Source organism: Pseudoliparis swirei, chromosome 11, assembly GCF_029220125.1.
Source record: "Pseudoliparis swirei isolate HS2019 ecotype Mariana Trench chromosome 11, NWPU_hadal_v1, whole genome shotgun sequence".
NCBI classification, from domain to species: domain Eukaryota; kingdom Metazoa; phylum Chordata; class Actinopteri; order Perciformes; family Liparidae; genus Pseudoliparis; species Pseudoliparis swirei.
This window is the reverse complement of record NC_079398.1, coordinates 24890332-24908067: the sequence shown is the minus strand read 5'-3', so window position 1 is coordinate 24908067 and position 17736 is coordinate 24890332. Positions and strand designations below refer to the sequence as shown.

Below are 17736 nucleotides of genomic sequence, written 5' to 3'. Positions count from 1 at the left end.
TGCTGTAGATGTAATGGAGTGATCATTGGCGAAAAAAAGAAAAAGTATATCCCTAATATCCCAATTTAATGTCTTCACTTTCTTAATACCCTTTTTAATGATTTACCTTCTGTATTGTAATTCAGTGGAGGAGTGAAGTATTACTTCCTTCTATCCACTCGCTCATCCCCATCGTATAATTAGAGCTTCATGTTTTAAAGATTAGGCGATTGCTGACAGGGTGGATTCTCTCGCATCTCCCAACACCCCCACACTACCACTCTGCCTCACAACCCCATTACTTCTTGCCCTCTTCCTCTTTCCTTACCTGTCTCTAAAACCCCTTTTCCCTCTCTTTCTCGCTAACTCCTCTCTCCGTCTTCTTTCCCGTAAGGGCTGAGGAAACACGACGTTTGCTTTCTGATCACGGTGCGGGCCAACATGCCCTTCGGCACACGCTTCGACCGGCGCCAGCCCTTCGTGGAGCAGACCGGCTTGGTGTACGTGAGAGGCTGCGAGGTGCAGGGTATGCTGGACGACAAGGGGCGCGTCATCGAAGAAGGTATACTCTCATCTGCACACGCCTGCACACGCGACACACAGCCGACACACAGCCAACAGCAGACCTTCTATATCCACAGCGACGGTACCTCGGTAGAGGGTCAGACAGTTGTTGTCATGGTGACCGGCCCAGTGAGACCCGACCTGTTCGCATTAACATTCCATTAACCTGAGGTCGGCAACAACACCTGAGAGCTTTGGGCCCTTCCCCCTGCTTTTTTAAATTAGAATGAACTGAAGAGCTGCATTGGCTATCTTTGGATGGATGTGCTTCTGTCAGATAACATGAGCTTGTTCTGCAGAATTCAGTAACGTATCACACAGGAAACGCTTCCCTTTGTCTTTGAGACGGGGTATAGGCGGCAACAACGCCCTTCAGCTGCATTTGAGCACAGCAAGAAATTATATCTGTAATTTAACATATTCTGAGACGAAAAGCTTGAAAAATTGCAGTTGTCAAAAAGTGTGCGTGTGCGTGTGCGTGTGCGTGTGTGTGTGTGTGTGTGTGTGTGTGTGTGCGCGCGCGCGCTGCAGATCAAATTCAAATCCCTGGTCTTATGTTTATCCAGTAACATGATCTCTTCTGTTGATTGTGTTGTTCCTCCCAGTCTCTCTGAGTGGGTGGTTTACCTAAGCGCGCCTGCAGTCCTGCTATTCTAAGTGTATGCCTTCTCCCCTGTGGGAACATGTGTCCATGCACTGAAGCACCCTTTGCCCTATCCTTTCTCATCTGTTTGGATTAAATATGCAGAGGGCAGGGCTTTCTAAACGGACGTGCTGCCAGGGAACATGACCTGCCAGTGTCGGCTTGGTTAAACTTTCAGATCCCCAACAGGGCTAAGTAGTCCTCTAGGTAGCTGGGTGTTGGGTGAGACATACATCACTGGGCTCTTGGTGAAGGTAAACTGAGAGCTGGTTTGTGGGACATTGATCATTGACTCCCACAGTGTGATTATAAAAATGGGATTGCAGCTCAAATACGGAATATTTGTCAATTATGATGCTACAAACATGCAATTTATTTGCTAGTTAAATAAACAAAAGAGATATTTGTTTTAATCTAATTGTGTATTGATTTAATCCTGCCTTTTTCTCACTGACAGTTTAATACAATCCTCACACACCTTGACCCAGCGTTGTTATCCCATGGTGTTAAGGGTGTAGCTTCTGCTCTTAAGCCACCACTAGACTCATTTTAGTAAGGGGGATCTGATGATCCCCACATTGCTCTGCACATGTGACCGCTGACGGGCGTACACATGAACGGACACACACCAAAGGCCAAAAGGATTCTGTTTCACTCTCCTGCTCTGCCCAGCAGCGCCATACAATAATCTATTTAGACATCTGTGAAAGCTGCACATGCTGCACCACACAGGCTCCCTATGGGAGTACGCCTAAAGCTGTTGACCTGTCAGTCAAGCATCGATGTAATTCCTGTTCCCGAGGAGTCCGACCAGTAGAGGGGAGCAGCAAGGCAGGCCGAGTTGAGCTCCTTTTTAAAGAGTTTTATTTTTTGGTGGAAGGATAGGATGGAAATGAATATTTAATGTGTCCTTCAGAAACTTTGCCCTGCAATGTTCTGTTTGTTTTGTAGTACTGGCATAGATTAATTTCTTCTAGACTTAATCACAATTCGTGAGTGATTTCCTTTCAAATTTAGATTTATTTTTTATCTCTAAAGGTTATTCCCTGTTGCTGTAACACGTATTCTCCCCAACCACTCTGATCTAGGACCTGACCCAAAGCCGAAGCTGAGAGGAGATGCCAGAACATTTCGTGTATGGCTGGACCCGAATCAGTACCAACAGGACATGACCGGCAGCATTCAGGGTGCGACTGAAGACCCGTATGAGACCTTCAACATCATCATGAGACGCAAACCCAAGGAGAACAATTTCAAGGTATGGAGTATGTGCTGAAGCACGGACATCAGTCCTCATTGCACATTGTGTTTGAGTTCTTTATCTTCAGACCTTGAGCTCGAGTCTTACCAACACCCTCCCCCCCCAGAGTGATGTATTGCACATATAATACTCCTTTGGGTATTGCAGCTGAACGGTTGTGTCCAGGGCAGCTCTAAGATTACCACCCACTCAAGGCCCTCCCGGTGATTCTAGTGAGAGACGCACCTCACTGGATATTTGATGTGTTCACCCACTTCTTTCTCACCTTTATGAATCCCCCTGTGGCAGCGAGCCCACATCGTACAGTATATAAGCTCGCTTCCTATAGGAGGATATAACCATGTCTTGTTAGTATAACATACAGGTGTTTTCTCAGATGTTAAATGTATTTTTAGGTCATAGTTAAGTTTTCTATGCAGTTGTTTGAAACTTTTGTTTGATTTGTTGTGCTCCATTTTGGTAAACTTTGTTTTCTATTCAGAATGTTAAAAAAATATGTACAAAAAAACCTTTTCCGCTATAGTTTTTTTAATGTCTTTGTTGAGAGCTTCTCATTACGGCTTTGTCAAATCTGCTATTTCTAATTCCGCACACCCATTCCTGTCTTTCACAGCCAGAGCAATGACAGATGATTTTGAAGTGTTTCCTTTTTTATGAATTTGAAAAGAGCCGGAACTAATCGGTATTCAAGAAACATTCTTCTCCATCTGTGATGTGTGCCAAAGATAAAAGAAAACGCGTTCCCTTCCCTAATGTTTGATGCTCGGGGTTTTAGACGGTTTGCAGTTCATTAAAATATAATTGACAGACATACAAATGACCTGCTGTCCCATCAGCCCACCACAAAGCTATTCTCATCCAGATAGACCTCCTCTTGAGGGATGCTTGTCTGGTCTGACGCTCCTCATTTCTCTGGCTCTCTTGCAGGCCGTCTTGGAGACGATCAGGAACTTGATGAACACAGAGTGTGTCGTCCCAGACTGGCTGCACGACATCATCCTCGGCTACGGTGACCCAGGCAGTGCCCATTACTCCAAAATGCCGAATCAGATCTCCACCTTGGACTTCAATGACACCTTTCTGTCCCTGGACCACTTGCGCTCGTGTTTCCCGGGTTACACCATACAGGTCACAGAGGAGAACCCTGAGCTGCAAGTCTTCCCTTTCAGGTGAAAGTCAAAGATCCAATAATCAACCGATAATAAGGTTTTTTCTCTCACCATGATCAAAGTAAACGTATCAACACTGATGTATTTACTCGCTGTTGTATAATTTGCTTACATAATACAATTATTATACATATTGTATTAATCCATCTTCCTTTTTGCTTCACCAGAATCAAGTTTCCCATCTCAAACAAAGCCAACAAAGGGAAGAAGCGAAAGGCGGATGAAGAAGTGGAACCCAAAGAGGAAGACATGTCCTTGATCGTTGAGCCCTACGTCACCATCAACCGGGGGCCGTATCCCTACAACCAGCCCAAACGGTGAGCGGTCACAGCCAACACCGGGCCTTCCCGTCCACATTTTAAAAGAATTAGGGGCCGACGGGTTCTTCAGCGCTTGGTTAAAGCTTGACTTCTCTCTTAGGTCAGTGTACTGAGCATACTCTACATTGTTAGCCTCTACAAAACATATTTCCAGTATAAAACAACACAGGCGTATTAATAATATCTAACCGGCCCTGGCGGTGCTGTTCTCCACGGTATCTGCTCTGTTCTCCGTGTATTTTGGTTGTTGTTGTGCCTCCACCAGTTGGATGGAATTGTTTATGCAATTAAAGGTTAACAGAAAAGGCTTTAATATTCCTGTACTAATTATAACGCCACAAAATAATTGCCCTTCATGAAATATTAAAGATTCATCTGGTGGTGTTTCAGTATTTTCAGATTGCACTTTAATATTTAAATGTGGTTAGCAGTAACATGTCCTTGGGGAAGCCCTGATTTAACTATCTTTAAAGATGGTCTCAAAACAAAAGAAACCCAGCAGCAATAAGCATCTCTTTAAAAAGAAAAACTTGTTGAAACATTTGAACACAAATGTGTTTCTGCTGTCGAAGCTGTTCACCACCACAGACTTACTTCATGATGTATTAATATCCGACTTGTACATGTCTTACAGGAATACAATTCAGTTCACTCCAACTCAGATTGAAGCCATTCGAGCCGGCATGCAGCCAGGACTCACCATGGTAAGGACTGGCGTTTGTGTTTATTTATTGAACAAGTTTTAAGGCTGAATGGAAGCGAATCTGCAAGATCTATTTGGCATAAACATTTCACCAGAAGCCAACAAATCATGAGTATTTATGAGTAAGTAGTCATCATGGGGATATCTGGTTTTCCTGGAATACTTGTTTACTGAACCCATCTATGAAGATTGATCGCGGTATTGAAATCAGTCGTTTAACGGTTATGTTTTCGGGAGTCGGATCCTTTCTCGTGAACGGGACATCTTTGAAACGCCTGGAGGGTTTTTCCTTAAAATAGGGCAGAAATGTTATCTATGAGTAACGGGGGGAAACGATAAAGTTTATAGGAGTGGACATAATTATAATCCCCATACAATGATCATGCATTACTCATAGTACAATTTCTGCCAAATTTGAGGAAATTCCCTCCAGGCGTTCGGAGATATCACGTTCGGGAGAACGGAAACCATTATTGGGCAACGCCTCTCGCCAGTGAGCGCCGATGCTGCAGCGACATACTGTTCCCGCTTATATATAGCCAAAGATTTGCAACTCTTAATCTCAGTGACTATTATGTGCATCACGCATGTGCATGACGGACATGGGGATGACACATTTCTCTGAAACCCTCTCTGTAATTGTGGCATTGCCAATGAAATCGTCAAGCGCACATAAGAGGACACATTTTACAGCAGTGAATACACTCAGTTCATGCACACAATCACAGCCTGCTGCTGTTATCTGAAGAGAAGTGTAATACACACTGTTGACGAAAGTGCTATTCTGATGTGCTGATCGGGAACTGGCAGCACGGCCCGAGTTATTTTTTGTACAGCCGGCCGAGATAGACGTGTCTAGGAGGCTATCCGAAGAGTCGTAAAACAACTCCTCAACCATGTGAACTTTCCTCCTTGGCATATGTTGTTCGTTAACAGCCCTAACTAACTAACTTACAAATACACACACACACACACAAACACATACACCACCATCCGGCCTGCCTGACTTTCATGTAGGGGAACCAAGGAGCTGATTATTTTCTGATTTATACAGGAATATCTAATTGCGCTATAACTTTTTATATACTTTGTTATATATTCTACTGTTTTTAATGCTTGTTATATTCTTTATTTTCTTTTTTATTGCTTATTATATTACTTTTTTATTTATTATTATATTATCAGTGAGCTTATCTATGAGCTATGTGATCCTTTCCCCACTGAGGGACTAATAAAGGAATATCTTATCTTATCTTATCTTATCTTTTACAGAAATTGCTCACCTGAGAAATCTATACTCAAACAAGCCGGTTTCATGAATATTTATTTAGTAAATGACATGCTATAAGTAAATATGATGCTCAATATTATGGTAGCCGAGATAGTGAGATGAGGCGCAACTAGCATTGGAATGACAAGAAAAGAAGACTTGAAGACAGTTTTTGCTCATCTGTGCAGTAACTGGGATTCTGCACACCAGGCAACACCACACAGTTCTGTTACTCTGTGTATCAGAGCTAACAATGGGGCACCAACCTGATCTGACATGCCCAAAGCCTCCCTATCACCACCAATAGGGTGCCTCCATGGCTAGCCCCTTGGCACCGTGACCCAACGTCTGGTCGTGCTTATTTTATTTATTTATTCTCCGTTCTGATTCTTTCCATTAAATGTGTTTTAACAACTTCCCGTTGTGTCACCAGGTTGTTGGACCGCCAGGTACCGGAAAGACGGACGTCGCTGTTCAGATCATCTCAAATCTCTATCACAACTTCCCTGAGCAGAGGACCCTCATCGTCACACACTCCAACCAGGTAAACCCCCGACCACACCGCACACCCCCAGCTGCCTCGGCACGTCCCCGATGTCTAAAAGTTCCACAACGCTCTGTTCAAAAAGCTGTTGCGCTGTATGGATAATTTAAAGGTTGTACTCATAACCGCCCATTAATCAGGCGATGGTTGAATGCAAACTAAAGCAAAACAAATTATGTTCAAGCTCCCTTGTGATCCGGTCTTTTTCCCGTAGTATTTAATCATTAAATAATCTTCGACTGGTTTCTACCAGTGGAAGCTTGCCAAAATGAATTTTGTTCATAAGAAGCATAGCTGGATATAAAGATGAAAACCATACTCCCCCTTCCATTTATTAAGCTTCATTAAGATTTATGTTGCTGCCGTATACATTCCTTATGATGCAAATACAATTAAACTACAGGAATGCACTACAGCTTTTGTTTTGATTGTGTTGCAAATGGGCAAAAGATGCATCTTGTCGTCCACCCTCGTGTTGCATCACGATAATAAATTATCCTTGGATCGTAACAAATCTATAGAGAAGAGACAGAAGGTCAAAACAGGTTTATGTGTGAAAGTAATGTTGCTGGATGAGAAAATACACACGCATGTCAAAGAAAGGATGTTCCATGTCTGATCATGTTTATTCAATGATTCATTCCACACCAGGCTCTGAACCAGCTGTTTGAAAAGATCATGGCTCTAGATATTGACGAGCGTCACCTCCTGCGTCTGGGCCACGGAGAAGAGGCGCTGGAGACGGAGAAGGACTTCAGCAGGTGAGGACGAGCGGAGAGGGAACACGCACAGATAGATGCACCTAAATAAACCCAAACGCCCATGTGTAAACTGTGGATTCACACGTGTCTCAGAAGTGTGGAAGTACATTTAACAAATGGTTACAGACTGAAAATATGTCACACAGAGGCGACCCTTAAAGTTTTAACAAAACACATACACACGCATGTACACAAGGAGCCCAGCTGCCCGCAGACGTAATTAGTCTGAGCCAACAAAGTGACAGGGTTACTCGATCCTCTCGTATGCCAGGCCATGGTTTATCTTCATTAGCTATTGTTGGCCTCCGGCCTCTCCGCCCATGTAAGGGACCTCTCCCTCCAGCTCCGCACTCGGAGGCCATTCCTGTCTATTTTACCCTCATCACTCCTCTGTACCGCGAGAACTGATCTCTGACCCATTTGTAGAGCGGCAACAAGCTGTGTGCAGAGACATTGAAGGATTCATCATGATCCTTCTTTTACAAGTTTTTCAAAGGTCTGACTAAACATCGTGCAGAACTAAATGTTTTCAAAACACAGACGAGGATGAACTGAGAATTTGGCTGTCAGCAAAAACAACTGAAGACTGAATAATCAAATCAATAAATACACAAACTAAAATGGGCACTCGGTAGAGCGCATACCTTCGCATATCACAAGATTGGGCATTGAATTATGAACATTTTGGCATTAGTTGCATGCCAATTGGACACAAATGTACCGTGCTATGGTAAAAAAAAAAGATTTTGACCTTTCCATGACCTTGACCTGTGACCCGATTGATCCCAAAATCTAATCAAATGGTCCCCGCATAATAACTTATCATCCCACCAAATTCCATGTGATTCAAGAAGATTTGACCTGTTCATGACCTTTGACCTTGACCTTTGACCCTATCGATCCCAAAATCTAATCAACTGGTCCCCGGATAATAAACAATCATCCCACCAAATTTCATGCGATTCGGTTCAATACTTTTTGAGTTTTGCGAATAACACGCATACAAATAAATAAATAAATACACGCCGATCAAAACATAACCTTCTGGCATTTTCAATACGAAGGTAAAAATGTAATCGCATGTATGAATACATTTATTTTTTATAATTTGTATTTATCTCAGGAAGGAATCCTCTTACATGTTTGGTGGATGACATCATCGGACTGGGATTTAATAAAATCAACATATATATTTTTAATTATTTTTTACCTTTTATTTAATTAAAGTCGATTGAGAACTAATTCTCATTCACCATGATGACCTGGCCAAAAAGGAAGCACGTTGTTAAAACCAAATAATAGTGTTAGCTTTTAAAAACTCATTCCAGTCGCTGGGTTTCAACACCAGCTATCTCCACCCTAATGGGTTAATTAACACACTTTAATGCTCTGCTGCTATATTTCATGTAGTCCGGGTGGCACAGAACAAATGGCCTCTGACAAAAAAACACTAGAGTCCTGTTAAGGAAGCCCCAGTAATTCCCAGCTTATCCACATCTCTGTGTGTGTGTGTGTGTGTTGCCTTGAAGCCTAGTGACTCAGTCCTTACTACTGAGACAGTGATATGGGGAACGTTTGGGGGCAGTGCACGTATTACAGACTTGTGAAAACAAAATGATCTCTAGATACCCAAAACACTTCCAGTTCTACATGACTGCTGCTATATTTAACACAAATAGAAGATGAATCAGCCAGAACCTTATGTTTTTAGTTTTCTTTGCTAGCCAAGCTTTTTAGCCAGTTCCTTGAGATAAATAGCGCAGTGGAGTTAATATGCTGTTCCTAATTAAAGTTTCCTTATAGCTTTCTTTATTAATTGCCACCGTATCCATCTGTGGCGCTGAGCAAATTGCACCCTTTATCTCGGAGGGGAGGGCAGATGAACGTTGATCCCTTATCCTCCGCGTCTGACTGCTGCTCACGACGGGTGTGTGGATAACAGTGAACGGGAACTGGTGTCTGCACATTGAAGCAGTCTGTTACATTCTTAAATTATGCAGCAACACGGGCATACAAGAGCTTTAGCTTGCAGCTTTTAATATTCCGCCTGCCTGGCTGCCTCATAATAACATGCAGACTCCACACTCCTTCCACCCCACTGACACCAGCGAGAGCGGAGAGCCACAGAGTTTTAATTAACGCTGTATACGAGACCACAAAATGGAAGGCAGTGCTCCCCCGATGCCAAACACAGGGAAAGTCGTGCTGTTTCAATGATGTTGGAGTAGCATTTAGTTTTTTGTAGAGGTAAATCCAAGTTGTACACAGTTGTTGACGGTCATGATTCCACTTCCGCTCTCGGTAGAAATTAAAAGCTGCATCATCATTCAGGTTCATGTAGAGTTGCTTCCGTTTGAGCCAAGAAATAATGAAAAGACTCAATCTGGGAGACGGATGCTGTTATTCATACCTGTGTATCTTTAATGTGTAACAAGGTCACTCCCCATTTATATTTATTCCGGCGAAACAAGGAGACCACTGTGACTGTCTTTGAGTCATCTGCTGACTGAGGATCTTTGCAGAGGGTCTAAAAATAGAGTTCACCTCTAGTGTTACCCTGTGACTCCTCCCACTTCCTGTGCATTCAGCGTGTCCAGTTGTCACCCGATAGATTCTCTATATAGGATTCTCGATTGAACCTAAACCCACCGTGTGTTTACATTCAAGGACATGCATTGCTCTCTTTATACTCCAATGGATCATATTTACAATATACTTTACCCTTTTAAACTATGTTCTCAGACGAACCTGTTTGCTATTGTAACTCAACTATCACATCATCAATATTAACTCTGTTCTACGAAACCATTCGGCGATTAATAGATGGATCAATAGGGCAACTGTGGCTCAGAGGTAATAGTGTAACAGTCAGTGTATTTTTTGTAACGCCACCATGATCTGATTATGCATTTCTAATAAATACATAAAACCAGCGGGTTGAACCGTCAACATGAATTGTCTGTCTGTCCCTTTAGAAAAAATTTAACTTTTTAGATTGTTGCGTAACTATGCCGTGCCGTTTGTCTGCAGGTACGGCCGCGTGAACTACGTCCTCGCCAGAAGGCTCGAGCTCCTCGGAGAAGTGGGGAGGTTACAGGAGAGCTTGGATGTCCCGGGCGATGTGTCTTACACCTGTGAGACTGCCGGACACTTTTACCTCTATCAGGTAAGCCTATAACTGGGTATGTGTGGAAATGTTCCTGCAAAATGCAGAGATGAATAATGTCATCTTCAACGAATGTTGCGTGGGCTTTGCACGAAGCTAAACGTGTGTGAATTGACCGTTTAACATTCGTACAGGTTTAGCAAAAAAAAAATACAAAATTCAAGATGTTTTCCGCATACAGTCAACCCTCCTAGGACTAAGCCTCTAAACATTCTTGAATTTTGTGTTTGGATATTAATATTGAGAGATGTTTAAGGGGATCCAGTAGATATTTTTGCTGAATTAGAATGGATTTCTGCATTGTCTGTCCTTTTCCTCAGACGTAGGCATGCATCACCCAGGTATTAACATTTCCATTCTTCAGTTTGCCAAGACAGCAAATACCCAGAAACAGTCTCAACCCTTGCCGTGTATGCCTGTCACCTAATTATCATTGTCCTCTCAGACTGCAGGAGAAATGCCACTGCAGACATTTACATACTTGCAATCACATGATTTCTTTTAGAAGGTTTCTAAAGTAGACGCTATAGACGGTTGTTACATAAAGCAGTTCATCGTGTAGCTGTTATCTACAGGGGATAGGAAGCTCAACTTAATGTCCAACCGTTTCTTTTTCCGAAAAACAAAGTAGTGTATTTAAGTATCGCATCACAGCAGTAATGTGAGAGCCGTACTGTTAAAGCAGTGTAAAGATGCCAGTAACATAGTTTTAGTGGTGGTCATAGCTCAAACCTGATCCTTGTTTGGTGAATCCAAACCATAGCGAATACTTGGCTACCATGGCTGTTATTCAAGCTCTAGTGTCAGGGTTCATTTCTGACGATCATGCTGCCAATTTTGCACCATGCCAGAAATCTGTCGGTTGTCTCCCCCCCACACACACACCTCTGTGGTTACTTATTAATGTGGTGTTGCATGGAGACCATCTTCTCAACACGCACTTCATTCGAGCTGAGTTCTTGTATTTATTTTAGCTCTGAAAACTGGCCAACGGTGTAGCTCGGTGACATTTGAAGAAGTAAATGTCAAGAAGTTTTAAGGGGAGTGCATCTGTGACCATAAGTAGACTACTGTCGGTGATAAATGATATCGATGCACATGAAGACATCCGTAACGTTTCGATGGTGGTCTTAATCGTCCATACCGGCAAATACTTAACATGCAATTAGGCTGAGTCCTCTAGCATTATCCCTAATGTTGTTTTTCACAAGGGTATTCATAGAACTAGGTTACCCCGCTGTTTGGTTGAAGCTGGTTTATTACATGCTGGGCCTGTATACAGAGTGCACACGTTGTGTGCTCATGGAGTATTCTGGTCGACCCCAGACGGGTATCAACAAAGTTAAGGCTCATGCATGCCAGAAAGAACCTTTAATGAGTTTCTTTATATAGAGACCGTATCAAGCCCTTAATTTGAACCCGTGTTTAGTTATCGTCCAAATGAAAACTCTACCGCTGTGCTGCCACGGTCCTTTGGTTGAACAGGTATGGTTTTTCTGTCCGTATAATTTAAATTACACCAGTCATGCATACCAATCCACTCCACTGCTCCATCACTTGCAGCTAAACATCTCGCCTTAATTCAGAAGGCCTGTCTGTATTTGTGTCATCACACAACGAGAAAGCACCCACACACATACACGCCTCAGAGATGTGCAGGAACCTCCAGCATACAATAAACATAGACTTTCACAACTCTGGCTCCGCTTCGTAACATTCAGAGTGTACTCTGTGTGTGCTCCGTCTCCTCTACAGGTCATATCTCGCTGGGAAGAGTACATGAGCAATGTCAGGCCTAAACAGAGCAAGGCGGTGGAGGTGCAAGCTGTGGCTGCACACTTTCCCTTCCACAAGTACTTCTCCAACGCGCCGCAGCCTGTGTTCAAGGGCCGGTCGTACGAAGAGGACATGGACATCGCAGAGGGCTGCTATCGCCACATCAAGAAGATTTTTACCCAGCTGGAAGTAAGACATACTCACTCAAACTGTAAGGGTTACAGGTACTGGAACCCAAAAGCACGACACGAAAACAGGGATGCAGGAGGAGGATCTTTCAGGCGGGGTCAGAACCGGGTGGTCCGTCAAACAGGGCAACAAATCCAAAAAGGGGCAGTCAAAAATCTAAAGTCGGGTCAACAGGCAAACAGGGTCGTAACGGGCAGATAATAATTAGTATTTTTGAATTCACTGGAGAGTTTGGCAACGACACACAAGACAATCTGTCAGAGGACGAGTGGAAGTGAGGGAGCTGAATAGTGAGGGACTAATGAGGGGAGGGGCTGCAGGTGAGAGGGCGTGAGGACCAGGTGAAGGGAACGAGACAATCAGGTGAGGATGACAGGATCTGGAATGACAGGAGAGTTCATGAAGCAGGCAGGATGAATTTAACTATGAAGGTGTGGAAATCGTGACACAAACTCACACTGGAGTAGTTCCCTCACTGCTGAGCAGCACCCAGTGGGATGTAAAGTGGTAACTTCAATGCAATAAAGCAATTGCATTTGTAGTGCACATGCCATTACTGTTAATGCAATGTAAGTTGTATTAAAATGCATACAGCAACAAATACACACATCATCTCCAACAAATATGCCAGCTCTGTCCATATGTTGCACCCATCCACAAATAACGTCTTACTGGCCAGCACAGCGACATGTTGGTGAAGATCAACAGTGGCGGTAAGACGTGTCTTTGTGCATGTGTCAGCCTATTTGTCACTTCTGCATCTCCTCTGAGATTGAGTCATCATTCACCTTTCCCTTTTGATTTAGTTGATACAGTACATGATTATATAAGACACTTAACAGTACTTGTTTGTTTGTAGATATAATTGCAGAACCTTTTGAAAAGATAAGCAGCTCAACAAAGTGATGAAGGCTATTGCTGCTTATCTTTTTTACTCTCCCTGTCACTCTTCTTCACACTTACAAACACCCAGCAGGATGTGTTATCACTCCTTCTCAGCCCATCAACTTTTTCTTTAGGGTTAACGATAACATTTCAGATTCATGGGAACAGAAGAAGGTCTCCGAAAAGCAATAAAGAAGTTATTGGCTGTAGGTAATATCCGAATACGTGTGGTGACCTTGATATATCTGTCTCTGTATCACTGCATCACAGCACCTCTCCCTCCTCCCTCAGCCTCACCCATGCTGCAGTGAAATCTGTACACCCATTAAGAGGTATAACTGTCTGTGGTGCAGGTTAGACAAAGCAACATTCTGCTGAATTTGCTTCTCTGTCTGACTCTTCAAATGTTAAAGTAGTTTGGAATAAGCTGTCATAGGAATATCCAGCGGATTTATTGCCAGACAGACGGATACACAGCAACACAATCTGCCTCCTGGGTTCCTCCTGAATAGACATCTCCCGTTTCCTCCTCTGCAGCTTTACCGCTGTTTACTTTTTTCTCTTTTCTCCTCCCTTCTCAGTATCTGTGAATCTTTACCGTCTCGATTCCACCCTTCAACCGCTCTGGAGCCATGGGGGTTAAAAATAGATCTCATCAATATTACATGTTCTGATTAGTTTAATATTAATGGTTAAATAGTAGTGCATCAAATATTCATACCCCAGGGCTGTCCGAGTCTTCTTCTTCCCCCCTTCTCCCTTCCCTACCCCCTGCATAGCTGGTGGGGCAACCTGAAAATAGCACGTCTATTTACCCAAATTCCTCCTCTGTGATGCCCCCCCCCCCCCCCCCCGTGGTTTTCATACTGCCGTGATATTGGCACTCTGAATTTAACTGATTCAGATTTTGTGAAAAAGCGGTCCCCACATTCCCAGTCATATCAGAACATCTGGGCTGAAGTGCTCCTCAAGCTGCAGTTATAAAGAAAAGCCCAGCCCGATCTGATCTTTGTTACACTGCATTATGGGAAAAGAGGAGTAAGTGTTTTCAAATGACAATAGAAAGCAGAGGGGTTATTTTAACATGTTTAATGAAAGTGGGTTGAAATAGGTTGCTTATCCCTATATCGTCATGTGGGGCTATTAATTAATATGAATATGAATTAAAAGCAGAGGCAAATGGAGCTAATAGACCGCTGAGGTGAAGTCTGAGTTTTTCCAAATACCTACACTTTCTATGTCAGCAGACACAAAGATGTATTGGTGTTGTATCTGAATATTGAACAGTGCCTTTTTTCTTTTGGAGGTGTGATTATGTCACCCTAGATAATCACCTTATCCATCATCATTGACAAGAGCCATCCATCATTTTGTCAGAATGCCATTTAAGTTTCCCATAAGGTCTGAAAAGAAAACTGAACTTCATTCCCAAAAAGAGGACTACACATCTATTCAAGTTCAATGTTACCAAGTTCCTCCCAGTGGTCATTATACAATTAGTTTTTAATCACCCATAGGAGCTTGCAGTTTTTGGTTGTTTGCAATCCCAGATATGTATGTGCGCAGTGATTGATTCCTCATCTGCTCTCTTTTATCTTCTAGGAGTTTCGGGCCTTTGAGCTGCTCAGAAGTGGATTGGACCGCTCTAAATATCTGCTGGTGAAGGAAGCCAAAATCATTGCCATGACCTGCACACATGCTGCACTCAAACGCCACGACCTGGTGGAGCTGGGCTTTAAGGTACACTCTTCTCGGTTGGCATAAACACAGAACACTGGTTGAGCTTATATGTTGTGCAGTTAATTAAAGTACTTGGTTTAAATTGCTTATTCTCTTTTTTAGTATGACAACATCTTGATGGAAGAGGCTGCTCAGATTCTGGAGATCGAGACCTTCATCCCCCTCCTGTTGCAGGTAACCCTGTCCAAACTAAGTCTTACATCTCACACTTATTACGTGCACGCTCTTAACTAAGATAATAATAAAAACTACAGACAGAAAATTCACTGCCTGGCCTCAGCACTGTCATGAGTTCCGACAACAAGCCTGGTTAATCCTTCACTCTGGATTCTGCCTGCTACCACCTGACTCTTTCTGTTAAGTGATAAGCTCCAAACAGTAATGGTGCTTGTCTTTGGTAGTTGTGCCTAATTGTCCGAGATAGTGCTAATGTCTGTTTACAGATGAGACCATTAAGCACATCAGGCCATCCAGCAGCCTCGCCAAATCCCCTCTCTTTATCGCCCTTCTTTAGTGAGTCACAGTGAAAACCTTCTGCCACATAGACGTCACAGAGAGATCATTTATTCCCCCCTTTCTTTCCCATTCATTATCCAATCATTCAACTCTTATCAGTGATTTCAGAGATTAAATTGCTCTTGACCTGCAATGGTTGGTATATCAGATTTGTCTGAGGTCAAGCTCCAAATAAACCACATCTAATTAGCAAAACCTGGCAGCATGAGGTAGACGAGCGAGAAAAAACCTGTCCAGGCCCTTCATGCTTCACTGCCCTACGGTACTGTTTCTCTCCGTCAAGTCATTAGACAGAACACAATGTAATAGAGTTGAACAACACGGGGAGTGTGTTGTACACCGGGATTCTAATTTCTACAATGTTCTACCGATACTGTGTAAAATAGACATATCATTTTTTTACTGAGGGTAGTCCGGACCCCTGTTACATTTAGGTGTTCTGTACCCGGTGTGTTCTTACCACTTTGTTTCTCCATCTTCCCCTCTTTACAGAACCCAGAGGATGGCTACAGCCGGCTGAAACGTTGGATCATGATTGGAGACCACCACCAGTTGCCCCCTGTTATCAAGAACATGGCCTTCCAGAAGTACTCCAACATGGAGCAGTCCCTCTTTACCAGATTTGTGCGCCTGGGCGTGCCCACTATAGATCTGGACGCTCAGGGCCGAGCTCGTGCAAGGTTGGTCCCCCAAGCAAAACCTGAAGCTGTTTAGACCAACTTCATTTCACAAATGATGCCCTAGCATCGTGATTGTTACTGTCTCCATACGGTGTCACTTACTATGTATCTGTCCTCTTGTGCCACAGCTTATGCAACCTGTACAACTGGCGCTACAAACAACTGGGCAACCTGCCTCATGTGCAGCAACTGCCTGAGTTCCAGGTGCCCAACCCGGGTCTGACCTTTGACTTCCAGCTCATTAACGTGGAGGACTTCAATGGGGTGGGAGAATCCGAGCCCAACCCGTACTTCTACCAGGTCAGTAGTCGTGCACACCACGCTACACAAATACACACACAGCACAACTGTTTCTGTCGTAAGGACATCGCAAGTTACGGATGTAAACTCTGGTTCTATGAATCCGTGATGACCGCGAGAGGCGGTGCTTAGCACTGGATGTCTTCCGTCTTGCGCACACGCAGGTCGAGTATTAATAACAACAAAGTCACCTGTGACCTTGGATGACCCCCCCACCGGGTATACGTTCCGGTGTCATCCCGGGAGCTTAGCACTGGGAGACTTGTATCAACAGAGTCACGAGGAATCATCAGGAGCTTACCTCGTATGATTCAAGCAGTAATTTGGACGAAGAACCACCTCCAGTGGATGGAGGTTGGCAACGTTCACTCTGGTCTCTGGTGAATGTGCTCGGCTTGAGGCTGCAGCCCATATATTCCCCACGGGCACACCACTGTTGGTAGAACGGCCCCCTACTCTGGACGTTCACTCCGTATCCACAGGCAATGGCCTCCACTATCCTGTGGGACAAATAATTAATTAAAGACGCTCAAAATATAAGCCGGCGTACGCTCTCAATACGCAACATTTTCTAAATTGTTCATGTTTATACCGAGATTTCAGTTTGGTCATGGAACTTTGGTTTAAAGTCATGGAAAAGTCCTGGAAATCCACTGGTCAAAATGTGTAAGAACCCTGCTTATACCCAGCGGGGGGTCATCCGAGGTCACGGGTGACTTTGTTGTTATTAATACTCGACCTGCGTGTGCGCGAGACGGAAGATATCCAGCGTTAGCGCCGCCTCTGGCAGGAAAGAAGGATGAAATGGAACTACCAGTTATAAAACACAATAGTCCCTTTCTCCCAGCCCCTTCAGGGCGTAGCTGTTGCACTATTATCCTGCTCCGCATGAGAGGTACAGGGGTGGAACGGGGGACCGACTCGTCCCGGTGCCGACTCACCGAGCCGACATCTTTGTGAAATCACACACTGGGGCAGGATCACGTCTCTGTTGTTGGGCGTCCTGGTGGATCTTAGCTACGGCAGTATTGTGGAATCTTTGTGTTTTGGGGGTTTATGACTAAAAACTGAAATGAGTGAAGTGGGTAATCTCCCAAAAATGAAAACTGTTCATGCATTGTGTACATTTACTGAAACACACATGCAATTGAATAGAATGTAGACGTGTTTTCGACTCTGCTGCTTCCTGCATGAATCCATGCAGACCTATATGCATCTCTTCAGTTTCGATGTGTGACACCTGTGAGCGCTCGTGCAACAGCATTCAGTC

General features: G+C 43.7%; 1 protein-coding gene across 6 annotated transcripts in view; it reads left to right on the top strand.

The window, feature by feature from the left end:
* The window catches only part of aqr (aquarius intron-binding spliceosomal factor), a 55637-nt gene that overhangs the window by 17311 nt on the left and 20590 nt on the right, over positions 1 to 17736 (top strand). For all 6 annotated transcript variants that reach the window (XM_056426175.1, XM_056426172.1, XM_056426174.1 and 3 more), the window contains exons 19-31: positions 374 to 541; positions 2275 to 2444; positions 3375 to 3616; positions 3784 to 3933; positions 4571 to 4640; positions 6343 to 6453; positions 7105 to 7214; positions 10245 to 10380; positions 12136 to 12345; positions 14833 to 14970; positions 15073 to 15144; positions 15979 to 16166; positions 16295 to 16466. In XM_056426175.1, the coding sequence (XP_056282150.1) occupies positions 374 to 541; positions 2275 to 2444; positions 3375 to 3616; positions 3784 to 3933; positions 4571 to 4640; positions 6343 to 6453; positions 7105 to 7214; positions 10245 to 10380; positions 12136 to 12345; positions 14833 to 14970; positions 15073 to 15144; positions 15979 to 16166; positions 16295 to 16466 (1937 nt within the window). The remainder of the gene's footprint in view (positions 1 to 373; positions 542 to 2274; positions 2445 to 3374; positions 3617 to 3783; positions 3934 to 4570; positions 4641 to 6342; positions 6454 to 7104; positions 7215 to 10244; positions 10381 to 12135; positions 12346 to 14832; positions 14971 to 15072; positions 15145 to 15978; positions 16167 to 16294; positions 16467 to 17736) is intronic.